Genomic DNA, 13,962 nt, shown 5'->3' on the forward strand with positions numbered 1-13,962 from the left:
CACCAATAAGAGAACATATTTCTCACCTTTTGCCCCAGGGTGGAACAGATATTTTGTTTTAATTACATCCCTGTCAAACTGAACAGGTTTTTAATGTATCATACCAAACCATGAGTCCTTCACACATGAGTATGTGCCAGTCTATTTGTTGCCCTAATACATATAGCTTTAAGTAATGCTAAGAATGTGCTAAACTAACAACGTAGCCCCCTATAGCTCTATTTTAGTTCTGAGAAGAACGCCACAGCTACATTTCCCGAAAAAGCAATAAGCTTTGGGTAACTCAAGTTTAGTCACCCTACGACCCGGCAGGACTTGCTCACTGTCTGTGGAGTGGCGTGGACTGACCTTTTGCAGTTGCACACACTTTTTTAGTTCGTGTCTTACCCCGACTCTTTATTTTTTCCTCCTCAGCCGACAACAAAACGAAGAAGAAAATCACCCATCGGGAAAGGAAGCAGGATTTCTCAGCCTTCAAGCCTACCGACAATGAAATGAAGGTTAAAATATCACCTCAGCTTCTGCTGGCTACCCTGCGTTTCCTAGCAACAGGCAAGTGGGCTGCGTTGCTGCTTGACTTCCCCCAGTGTGCCCTCAGCCCCTCACTGTGGGTAAAGTGTGTGTGTGTGTGTGTGTGCCCATATGTGCTTTGAGTTTTTGGGCAAGTGGGTGCAGGGAGGAGTGAGTATGTGTGTAGAATGAGTATCTGTTGTTTGTGCGTGTGTGTGTGTGTGTGTGTGTGAGGGAATGAGTTGTGTGAGGACTCACAACAAGCAAGTTTGTGTGTGTATGTGCACGAAGAGGTGGAAGGCCTCTCAGGAGCGCGGCACGGGATGCCCCCCCCCAAAAAAAACAAAAAAAACACAGGCATCTATTTGCTTGCGTATCATGCACTAAAGGTTACATGTTGAGATCTTAGCTCACAGCTTTAAAAACACCACCCTGTTTGCTTACACACGTTCCTCAGTGACATCACATCCAGTGTTTTGGGCCTGTGATCGGGGTTCTCACACAAGTCAACATTCTTAGCGTAAAATGTGAACTATTTCACCCGCTTTCCCTCGGGAAATGGATTTCTGAACAAGCTGCAGAATATCCCAGCGCTACTACAGCAGCAGTGGTTGACTATGCCTCACTGCAGTTGGATTTGCTTCAGAACTTTGACCTAGCAGCTAAGCGTTGATTAAGTTCCTCTGAAGGCTATTAGGGAGTTTAGTTCCTGGTGGTGGAGCCAGCAGCCAGCTGACACATATCACTGCTGCTCAGTTGAAGGAGCTGATTGGCCCATTAGGTGGTTGAACAAGTAACAATCTTGACACAGTGTTGAAAAATGTTTAAATTACTTTTTGGTCAGGTTTTTATGTTAGTTCACTCAGACAGATGTACTAAATATATAGACACACAGGCACACACACACACACAGATATATATTATTAATAATAATTATAACAAGAATCGTGTGCGGCCTCGTGCGAGATATTTTTTTTTTCTGTGAGGTTTAGTGGTTTCAACATGATGAATGCCACCCGTTCATGAGATGTCAGCATAATTGACACCCCTAAAATGACCATATAAGGCTACTTGTTCAGCTCTGTCCGTGATACACAATTAAAAAGAAGAATTTCACATCACAGTAGAGTAGGGATGCATCACTGTTGGATGTTCACCTGAAGAGCAACAGCTACGAAACTGTAGCGCATAAGTTGCCGTGCCAAATATGCCAAGAAAATCATAAAATCTAAAAAGGGGGAAAAAACGTTGCTGTGGTGTTGATGTTGTACTGCACAGATAACAGATAACATCACATCACATGGATTCCAGTTGATTTCTACTCCACAGTCATTCCGATGAAGGCATTATAATTCCTGAGTCAAATGAGGGTTTTTTTCCCTCTTGTGGAGATCGACTGTCTGAGTCATACGACAGGTCTGGACAACTTGTGAATGTTCCTTATACCTGCAGAGGGAATTGGTGAATGAATTATCTTATGAGTGTTTTTTTTGCATGAGGCTGTTTAGTCTTTATTTATGTTGCATCGTCAAATTGCTTGTATTGTCCAACCAGCACGCTTTATAAGCTCTCAAATATTGATTCGCGTATCCACCACATGTGCGCATATTAGGCCATAATTCACGTTTCAAAATCCTCACAGTCTCTTTCTCTCTGTGGTTTCTTTAGAGGTTGAGCCGTTCGCACCTGTGCAAATGTCCGAAAAGATTCTGCTGCGCTTGCTGAAGCACCCCAACGTCATCCAGGAGCTGAAATACGACGAGAAGAACAAGCGGGCGGCAGAGCACTACCTCTTCCACAGGAACAAGCCCGTGGATTATTTCATCCTCGTACTGCAGGTATGTGGACACAGTGAGTTTAAAAAAAAACAAAAAACATGTGAAGGACATATTGCAAATGTCCAACATTGGACCTGCTGCTCACTTCCTGTGTTTGAAACTATTTACAGCACACAATGAATTGATGTCAGTAACTACAGAACATTTCATTCATTAGGAGAACAGTAACAGTATTTGTATCTTAACCAACACACTATACGTTACACTAAACACAATTAAGACAGGGACATGCTGCTGTTAGTACTACAAGCTATTGTTTTCCTTGTTCCCACAGTTTTTCACAGTATAGCCATCCATCTAACAGAGCTGTACTGCAGGTTTGTTCCCACAGGGGCCTCGCATCCTAAAAAGGTATGCATGGTATGACTTTACTGCAGGGCAGTTTGGATTAAAGCAAGCACCAATACCATAGATAAACAGCTCATTAGTAATACAAATGCTCACAGCTCATTAGTAATACAAATGCTCACTGTAACACTTCAAAATGTACTAAGAATGTACTGTTATGTACTGTTTTGATTGATGACAGTAGTCAGTTTTAATGAGAAACACCACATGCAAATTAAAAGTATATTTGTATTTCCATGTTTTCTTGTTAATTAACCAAATGTCATGCTACTGTACTGTACTTCAAAATGTAAAGACAGTGGAGCCACTCTCTCTATGCAGACAGTTAAAAGAAACACTGCTATAGAGTGACAATTATTTATTCAAAAGCAAATTAGAACAAGTGCTGCTGCTGACCCTCATGCCGCCTCACAGTCTGAAAATAGTCTGAATACATTGATAGCACCTCCTCTATTTGGTATCAAGTCTTTAAAGAGGCTAAAGATCCAGGGAAGTCCCAAATCACTGGCGCTAAAGTGGAGTTGAAAGACATTTTTCCAAATGCAATCAAATACCTCACTGACATACTTTGTGTATTCCCCCTTCCCATCAGTCAATATGTGTAATAGCGCTGGATCAAATTAGGTCCAGATTGGACAAGTGTGAGGTCACTGCCCTTGAGACCAGGGTTTAGAGCAGATTGAGAGCTATTAAACCGAGTAGGGATTTTCTACAAGAAGTAAAAGGGAAATGTAAGAGGGGGGGTAGGATGAATAAATATATCTGAGCAAGAAAAGTGGCAGAATTTGGATAGGGTGAAAGTGTAACAAAGCACCAATGTGTGCAAAGCTGCAGCGGAAATCCTAGATCGAAAGGATAATTAACACAACCTAGCACTAATGCGCCAAACTTAAAATTTGCAATTGAGACAATTAGACATGAAATGAGTGTGAAAGGTCTGAAAGGATGGATTAGAAATGGTAAAATGCAAAACTGTGTTGGTTTAACATGTAGACAGAAACCAAATGGAAGAATATAGATAATTTAACTCTTTATCTGTGGTCTGTGGATCTTTTTGTCACAGGGGAAAGTGGAGGTGGAGGCGGGAAAAGAGGGAATGAAGTTTGAAGCAGGACCGTTCTCCTTCTATGGGATGATGGCTCTGACAGCCTCGCCAGGTAAGATCTCTGACCCACACACCTCGGCTTTTATACGAAATAAAATCTAAGTTCTAAGAATGTTTCAGTAAAAAAAAATGGCTGGATTGAAACATTAATTCTAATAACATTAATTATTGAGTAAATTAGAAGAATGCAGCTTTGTATGCAGATCTCCACTCTTTCATGAAGATGTAGGCCAATCACATTGGGATCTATGTCACTTATTTCCAATAAAATTAAGTCACAATTAGAGCTGGGTACCAAACTTAACTGCTCCTTTAATATTGACTGAAATGTGTCCAACAGAGGCAAAAAAAATGTGTTTTTGTACTTAATCTTTGCTCAGATCATTTCTGATTAGAACGTAACATTGCCAATTTTACACTGTTGTTAAACGTAGTGTTGTAAACAAGGGTTGTACAGCTGATTCTGTTTCTGCTTGTTACATCGTTTAACATTTGAAAACATAACCTTGTGTTGAATTTAAAAAGGGGTTTTGAAGAGAAACATTCATATTCCTTCATGTAAAACATCAAAAGAAGTACCGTTCTGGTATTAGGAACGTGGGTATCAAATCAACACCAGTATTGGAAAATACAAACGGTACAGTGTAGATTTTACATATTTATTTGTTCTAACTTCAAGATCAGTACACACGATGTGAGGATGTCCACTATATGCCTCCACATTGTGCTTATGTCACTAAACCGGATCAGTTTAGGACCTTCTGCAATGGAAGGCCAACATTCCCTTTGTTTGTCAACAACGATTGTAAGGCTAAAAAAGCTGTCCTGCAGTGACATCATGAGAAAGCGTCACCAAGTGAGTCCTCTCAGTTCATTCATAAACTACAGTACTATTCTTAGCCTTTTTCAACTATTGCAGTCACATGGCTGGTGAGATCTGAGAGACACCTACTGGTGAAATAGTCGAATAAACTTCCTGTCATGTGTACAGGTGCCCAGCAGCCAGAAATCTAAAAACAAATCATATAAAATTATGCGTTTGAAATGAAATATTTTCTTTGACTACATCTTTATCCGCACACTGGCAATGAAGTTGACTGGCAGTTTGCTCCTGTGTGGACGTTGCTTTTCTACCAGATTTAATCCAAGTTTACTATGTGTGTATACTGTATGTACTGATGATTTCTCAACCTCTCTCTCTCTCTCTCCCCCTCCCCCCCCAGTGCCTCTCTCCCTGTCTCGTACATTCGTGGTCAGTAGGGCTGAGTCATTAGCAGGATCTCCAGGTACAGTGTTATTTTTCCATGTATTCATACACCCATCCTCACGTATGATCCTGTGCTAATATCACCACCAGTTAGGTGCGACACATAATGGTGATATTTGAGCTGACATTTTCAACATTTTTGCGTAAACTGACACGAACGTCTGGTCATTTTTATCTCCAATCATCTAAGTGAGTAGTTTATTTGTTCTGTTTGTACCTGAATGCGACGCGTACTGTATATTCATGCGTGTTTAAGTGAAAGAGAAGGAGGGCGAGAGGAAAAGGGATTCAGATCGAGACTTAACACCCTCATCCCCTGAGCCATTAGTCAAGTGGCTGAATGGTGTTGGAGACTAGAGGCCCCCAGAGTGGACCCAGGCTCCGCCCCGCTCGCCCCTAACCTTTAACCCTCTGACTACATAAACAAGACCTACAGCTACAGCCCCCTGCAGGACGCCACTGAGCGCACATACAAAGACACGCACGTAAACATATGTTCACATGCGAAGGCACATGTGTATCCGGAAATGCAGTTGAACAAATACACTCTCTTTAGCAGTGACCTACAGTGCACCTCTGAACGTGTTTTTTTCACCCTGCTTTGGCACCATGTTGTGCACGCGTTTGAGTGTGTGTCTGCATGTACCTAAACGCATTATGTGTGTGTATCCTTGATTTTTTTTTTTTTTTTTTTGACCTGGCCCCTGCGGCCCCTAGAAAGTGGAGTACTAATCCGCAAGAGTTCACATGCCAGGTCTTTGGCCCACTGCGTTCAGTCCACACACACACACACACACACACACACACACACACACACACACACACACACACACACACACACACACACACACTCTCAGTCGCACACATATTCCAACATGGGATTACATACATTCCAGTCAGCGTAGTAGCATTAGCGTAGGCCAAGCCGTTTCCACTTTGTTGTGTGTGATTTTCACTAGGCTTCTTTAAGAAGTGGAAAACATAATCTGGCTTTAATTAAAAAATACAACAAAAAAAAAAAAAAACTAAACGGAACAAGTCTTCTATGTGGTAGAACATAGAAGGACGCACTCAGCATCACTGGAGACCACGGTCTCAATACCTGCTGTTGTATGAAACTCCGCTCACCTTAAGATTTGCGTAGAAATTAGATTTCCATACATCACAGCATGCTAATGTCGAACACTCGACCTGGAAAAACGTAACCAATACACAGGAACTTACGTGCTGCTGAAGCTCCAGTATTTTCAGAGGGAATTCTGATATATGTGTGTTCAAATAGATGATGTAGTGTACTGGACTGATGACTTACAGCAGTGCTTTGAGCTGAATGCTAACATTGGCATGCTAACATGCCCGCTTGACAATGCTAACAAGGTATAATGTTTACAATGTTCCCCATCCCCGTTTAGAATATATGCCATGTGAAGTGTGAAGAGATTTAGCAGAGAGTAGACTGTAGACTCTTTTTTTTGTTGGATCGAGCAGTTTCAGGTGATCCCTAATAAGCCATGGTTGGAAATGTTTCAATTGATACTTTTGAATTTCTTTGCATCACTACTTGTGGGGGTTTAAATGTATTTCCCGCTCCCATCACCTCCTTCCAGAAAATAAATCTCCTCCACGGCCATTTGGACTCAACCACTCAGACTCCCTGAACAGGAGTGATCGTATAGACGCCATCACCCCGACTCTCGGCAGCAGCAACAACCAGCTCAACTCCTTCCTGCAGATCTACGTGCCGGACTACTCGGTCAGAGCACGCTCAGACCTGCAGTTTATAAAGGTGAGAACACATGCAGGTGGGCAAGAAAGGCACAACGAGGCTCCCGTGTGTACATAGATGATAGAATAGAAGGCAATATATTAATAGAGTTGAGAAAAGGGTTAATAGAAGTGTTTAAAAGCAGTCTAGACCAAACGTGGAGCTAAATCCGACTCCAAATGAGTGATAATGTTGGGCCATTTCTGCTGGACGTGTAAGGAGATGATAACATGTCAATGTTTTTTTGTGTTCTTCCAGCCCCCAAATAAACAAGTAATTAATGCTGCCTCATGATTTTAAAGTGAAAGAGAAATTTAAAAGATAGCTGTGTGTCTTTGTTGACAAATGAAAAAAAAGGCTCACGGTTTTCAGAAACGATACAAAATCACCATGACCCTCTGCTGTGACATTTGACCTCATCGTGCCTCCATCCCCTCTGTTTCCTAGGTAACACGGCAACAGTACCAGAACGCCGTGATGGCGTCACGGATGGACAAAACACCCCAATCCACAGACAGCGAGTTCACTAAGATCGAGCTCACGCTGACAGAACTCCACGACGGCGGGGAGACGCCCACCGTCGTCGTCACCAGCACGGCCAGCACCACCAGCACCACCCCTGCCATGTCCGTAACCGTGGCCAACGAAACATCCCACCTGCTCAATCAACAGCAGAACTGTGTGGGCCTCAGCAGGAGCAACCACAGCGCCCACAACGAGGGACCCATCTAGCCCCCCGCAGAACCCGGTGGAGACCCAGATCCCTCCACCCTGTCTCGTGGACACACACGGAGCGGCGGCATAGACGGAGATGAGGGAAAGTGGGGAGGCGGGTGGAGTGCGGGTTTTGCTCCGACCAGTAGCCCCCAGTCAGTCAGTGAGTCAGTCAGTGAGACCCTTTCATGGAGGGGCAGTGGGGAAGACGGGTGCTGTGTCACCCTGAACGCCCCCCCACCTGAACGCTGTCAGAACCCCTGCTGTACTACGCCCTCTTACAGAGGGTGCACTTGGACGGTACCTGTGACTGAGCTTCTATTTTGGGACAATCGGACACTTTCATAGCAGTGACTTGGACTAGAGGACAACAGAGTGCATCCTCAGGCCAAAGACTTTGGTCCCCCTTTCGTACACTGGACACAGATGGTTTTTGCTCACATATACTCATATTCAAACACACACACACACACACACACACAAATGCAACTCCCCCACCCGTGAATCTTTCAGGGAGGCTCAGTCGACTCTTGATCCCATCAGCGAGGACTCAAACTCAAACAAGCAGAGAGAACGGTTGGTCAAAGACTGCACCAAAAACCGCTTTGAAAATATACGTCAATCCACGAACCAAGAATGTTTTCCTGTATTTATTTATTTTATAATATTGTATGTATATATGTATGCGTGGAGACGTGATATGACATGAACTGGCATACGAGCATGTACACAAAAGGTGTGCGTGGGGCACACGTGTCATATCAAAAAGGACATGCTACATATATGGAGACGAAACATCCATTCATGTATATGAGGTGAGGGTCTTTTACAGATACAGTATGTATATTGCAGATCTTGTTATTTTTACTATTATCCTAAATCAGGCTTATGGTACTATCTTTTTCACCTTTAAAAAAAAAATCACACTATTGCCTTTAAGAGAAATCATATAATTAATTATTTTTAACAAAGTGCAATGAACAGCGATTTATTTAAGAGTTGATTATAAATTTTAAAAAAATCACTGTATTATAAAATTGACAGAATATTTGTATGTATGTACTGTATGTATATGTATGTTTTAATTTTTTTTTAATGCAGCCATCCACAAGCAAAATTGTCCTTAGTCACTCCTTCTCTTTGTCTCTTTCATGTTTTTGCATCCTTTGACCTCAAACACAACGTCTGCTATATAATTTTGACGAGACTATTCACCACAGTGTAGCGGAGGGAGAGGGGTGGGGTTTTTTGGGTGGGTGGGGGGTCACCGGGTGGCGGGTGTGAAAGTGCCATACCTATGCATGTGGAGGTTGTGTGTCATGTTTTTTTTGGGGGGGAGGGGGGGGGGGGGGGGGGGGGTTGCCAATTTTACGCATAATCAAACTTGATAATTGCACAGTATTAATGACCTCATCTAACATGTTGAGCATCATCAACGTCACAAAAAGTAACCTCGACATTAAACATGTCCATGAATGATATACAGCTATGCTTTTCCACTGTTTATGTGTGAACGTGTTTTTTTTTTTTTATTATTATTATTATTATTATTTCGCATGTGTGATACTTGCATGTGTGCACAGCTATAGTGGGTCAGTTCTTAAAGGCTATTTTTTGACAGCAGTGAATGTGAAAGAGACTAGACCCACATTTTGGCTCCCGACCCAATATAGATTATAATCCGTGTTTAATAATTATCGAGTTAATTCAGATCAAAAATCTAAAATATTTGTCACAAATGTTGGCTGCTATCGAAGAGATATTTATATTGATTTCATTTTATCTTAGGAACACTGTACCCATATGTTTAATTTTTTTTCACAAGCTAATTTGGGAATTGGGAAACAAGCTAATTTGCGTTCTTGCTGAGAGTTGGACGAGACGATACGAGGAGATCTCATCTGACTCTGGACGGGAAAGTAAATAAGTGTAAATGTCAAACTATTCCTTGAAGTATTTTCATTTTATTCTGGCTTTAGTACCTTCTTGCTCTTATTGTTTTACCTCATAAAGACAGGAATGAGTTTTAAGATACTGTATGTGTGCTTGACATTTTTCCTAAAGCTACATAAGTCTTAGAATAGAGTAATTCTGTTTACTTCATATCTGTAGGGGTGTAGATTTTTTACTCTTTAACTAAAAATGACTTTGATTCCACTTCCAGGCCTGTTCATTAACATTAAATGTACTATATGCTGGCAGTTTTCTTGCCACCTTTACGGGCAACAAAAGCTAAATTCTTTTAATAGTCCATTACAGTTTGTAACCACTGGTGGTCGCTGTTTCCACGTGTAATCCAATGTGTTTGCACCCCCCACTGAACAACAGCGCCACATGGACGCCTGCACTGTTTGCAGCTGTGTTTGCTGTTGTTATTGTTTACTTGAAAGTGCTCCTATGCAGCAGGGACAATCACTCCAGAGATACAGCAGTGAATGATGATCAGATTGTAAGACTGTGCTCGGGACATTCACACTCTGCTTTACAGACTCAGTGCCTGACAGGAGCGCGAGAAGCATGACGACAATTCGACAAGTGCACAAAATGCACAACAAGAAACACTGGGGGAAGCATCAGCTGTGTCTAGGTTGTTTCAATATTCTGTTATGCACACACATAATTATCTTTTTTCCTCTCACGCACACACACACACACACTCCGTCCTCTCCTGAACACAAGAGTATCATCCTTCTGCTATGTGAATGCTTCGCAGGCCTGTGTTTAACTGGTCTTCTGTCCATCCCAATGCTGCTACTGTACCCCATGTGCTGTCCATAATGCTTCTTCTACCTGACGACAACATTCCCATTGCCTCCTGCAGCCGGTGGTTTAATAAAAAAGTGAATGATTAACAGACAGACAGTTGGTGGCTCTATGTACTGAATCCAAAGCTCTGCTTTGCAGTGTTTTCTTATTAGGCTTACTTGCTTTAGCTTTCAACCAATCAGCTGCTAAATATGAGTTTCTTCTCCGTAACGTCAATGTGACCTCAATACAGTTATGTGCAATAATAATAATTCATAGGACTTTTATGGCACTTTTTGGATAGTTAAAGACACAATAATGTCATTTACATCTCTTTTTCAGAATATATACAAAACAAAAATGGAAATTGAATCTCAGATATGAATTGAAATTACACATAACATGGCAGTGAGCAAGACTTTTGGCTTTTTAATTGTGTTCTTCTAGGCCTCGGAGAACTCGCTGATGCCAATTTAATGTTAGTTGATATTCTACTATGAAAAAAAGTAAGATATAGTATAACATACTAATGCTTTGACCAAATCAGGAGGATCTATTTGATCTGACTATATAGTTCTATTATTTTTGGGGGACATAAAAGCAATTTCTGATTATACAGAGCAGTTTATTCTAATCTAGTCTTGCTTTTTGAGAAAAGGTAGCAACTGTTAGTCATTGGATTTTTTGCTTTAAACATTTCAAATGGATATTGCTTCCCTGTACAGAGTATTTACCCCAAAGTCTAGAAACAATGTCATCAATGACTTTTGGCTCTTCGCTGATTTGTCAGATGTATCAGTTTCCTTAGTTTTTCTTTTTATTATTATTAGTGTGTTGTCCAGTATTTTTAATCAAACATAATCACCCGTTATGGATTTGCTTAAATATACACTCTTTAATTTATTCCTTATGCTATTGTTTAAAAGAGTCACTTGTGTACTCTCGTTGAAGGGACAGCGTGTGGTATTTAGTGACACCTAGTGGTGAGGTTGCGGATTGCAACCATCTGAATACCCCACCGCACACAGAGGCGATCCTTACCGTAATATCTCTACTTCAGGAGCAACGGAAGTAGGACGGCGGCTGATGGTAACACGGTTTTGCACTCAGTTTACCGCAGTTTCACAAGCGTGTCAAAGAACTACAGTGGCCTTTAGGGGACAAAATAGGATGAAGGGCGACACACGATTCGAAGTATCTGGTGATTAAAAACACAAATGAAAAAACATTCATTTAATATTTCATACCTGTTAATAGAGCCCCTGAAATACTACAAACTACGGTATGAGTTGAAAGAAAGCATTACACTCAGTGAAGAAACCTTCTCAGTATTCCGACATAGTTCAGTTTAAAGATATGTTTATAGACCTGTGGGGATTTTCAACATTTGGCAGAACATCTAAGAGATCTATGATTTACTTCCTAAGGTTGTGATATTTTAATCACATTTTTATGACTTGACTTTTATGACTATTACTTTAAGGCATTCTATAATTTTATATTTTATGACACTGTTACGATACTAAATACAATACTATTTTTTATGGCATACTATTATCAGTATTACTGTCACAGTTCTTCTCATTCCAGCTGCCTTTCTCCCTCCTTTCTTGTTCTCCTGTGTTTCCACTTCCCTTATGTGTTGTCCTCATGTTGTGTGTGTGTGTGTGTGTGTGTGTGTGTGTGTGTGTGTGTGTGTGTGTGTGTGTGTGCGTGTGTGTGTGTGTGTGTGTGTCCTCCCTCTGCTGAGCAGGTGAGTTACTGGGCGGTTCACACATCGTTGATGTGGTGCAGCTGTTCCTCATCTCACTGATCACCTGCTTCAGTATAAAGAGGCTGGTCATTCTGCTCACTGATGCCACATCCTTCATTCAGCACTAGTGGTGAACGAACTCAGGCTCACGGTTGAGGTCCAGTTTTGATTCTCTGTTTTTGCCTGCCTTGTACTAACCTGCCTTGAACCCAGCCTGCCTAGTTGACACACCGCCCGACTCGTTAAGCAGCAGTCCTTCCACTGTTCACCTCCCTGGTGTTGATAAACTATTTACAAACTGCCACAAGCCTCATAATGTGCGTTTTGGGTCCGGCCTCATTTTCCAGTAGTTCATTACAATGACATTATTTATGACATTCATTATGGCATACTATACAAATTTAAAGGCAGGGTAGGTAATCCTGCAAAGTAACAAATGTCCCTTGGCCTCAAAATCTATGGAAGTACTGTACAAAGTAGAATACAATGCAAAGTACAAGTACCTCAAAATTCTACATAAGCACAGTACTTAATAAATGTAGTTAGTTACATTCCCACTGCTAATGCTAACACACACATACACACACACATTATTAGTGTGTATATATAGGCTCAAAATGTCACAAACAACCTGCCACAAGGTTGACCTGGAGCCTTGGAATTGCCCATCGTATCTGGTTGGTAATCCAGTTTATCAAAAACTACCGGTATGAACAAGAGAACAACAAGAACATTATGAAAATCTATCTTTATTCTACATTTTTATGTAATTTCTCTTGATGTACAGTCTGCAGGATTTTTTTTTTTCTGGAAACAAACAAACAAGTCACTGTTCAGGAGAACATGAATCAATATGCATAAAAACAAAAGATGACTATAGTTTAGAAAATGAAAGGTAACTGTGGTGGTACCTGTCGTTAACGTGGATGCACTCGGGGCATCACAACAATGGATGCAAATCTTCTAAAGCGCTGTCACCTGTTTGTCAGGCTTTAGTTCAAACTCTGAGTGACAGATTAGGGAAATAAAAGATAAGAAAAGGAAATGGAAATGTCTATTTACAGTTCTGTAAACCAAGACCATTTAAAAAAACTAGCTTAGAAAAATAAAAATAACCCCATGGTGTTGATTACAAGTAACATCTGTTACGGAACTTAACGTGCTTTTCACATTTCCCCTCCTAAGTTTTCCTTTTTTTATAAACAGGTTTGCATGTTTTTTTGTCCCTGTGTATACTACAATAAATGTCCAAAATCCTAAAATTATGCGGTCCACAGAAGTAAAATCAATGCTACTGTAGCTGATTTTGCAGAACAATTATGCATCATATTTTCACATGCATATGCAAAGAAGACAGTCGACTATTTCCTATTAGCAATGCAGCTGCCTCATGTAGCATATTCCATGTTCAAGAAACAAAATCAAAATTGAGCATACAAATAATTCATTTTAAAAAAGAAGGAAAAAAAGGAAGAAAATAACAACAAATGGCTGTAATATGATTCTTAAGGTCCTACCAGCTTTTACCCAAATGAATCACCACACAATTAAACACATGAACCTTTCGCTAAACCACATCAAGCCAAACCAAAAATGTTGCAAAAAGTAGACGGCGTGTCCCTTTTGTGGCCGGAGTCAAGAGCCGATCCAACACTTACAGGACTGATATCATGGCTAAATATAAAAGGAAAGTTAACGTACAGGATACACAGGTTAAAAAGGGAAAGAAAGAAAAATCCAGGCAGCTCTCTTAGTGTTCTGCATACGAACACTGATGCATTAGGACACACGTGTTACACAGACACAAATGGACATGCCAGTAATACCTGGGTTAAAGGCCCTTAAAACAGATTTTCTCCATCAGCTTCCCACTGTGGGTGACGGGGTCTTACATGAACACAAACTTTTTTGTGTGAA

At 41.0% G+C, this 13,962-nt stretch overlaps 1 protein-coding gene across 3 annotated transcripts in view; it reads left to right on the top strand.

Annotated features, from left to right (window-relative positions):
• The window catches only part of cnnm2b (cyclin and CBS domain divalent metal cation transport mediator 2b), a 32,943-nt gene extending 24,174 nt beyond the window's left edge, over positions 1-8,769 (top strand). Inside the window, exons 3-8 of one of the 3 annotated variants that reach the window (XM_084005226.1) lie at positions 415-552; positions 2,179-2,348; positions 3,760-3,853; positions 5,025-5,087; positions 6,676-6,854; positions 7,281-8,769. In XM_084005226.1, coding sequence (XP_083861352.1) covers positions 415-552; positions 2,179-2,348; positions 3,760-3,853; positions 5,025-5,087; positions 6,676-6,854; positions 7,281-7,565 — 929 coding nt within the window. In that variant the 3' untranslated portion in view covers positions 7,566-8,769. The remainder of the gene's footprint in view (positions 1-414; positions 553-2,178; positions 2,349-3,759; positions 3,854-5,024; positions 5,088-6,675; positions 6,855-7,280) is intronic. The other 2 variants (XM_084005224.1, XM_084005223.1) reach the window with 2 other exon arrangements.
• The last annotated feature ends 5,193 nt before the right edge of the window (positions 8,770-13,962 follow it).

This window comes from Eutrigla gurnardus, assembly GCF_963514095.1.
Source record: "Eutrigla gurnardus genome assembly, chromosome: 3".
Lineage (NCBI taxonomy): Eukaryota > Metazoa > Chordata > Actinopteri > Perciformes > Triglidae > Eutrigla > Eutrigla gurnardus.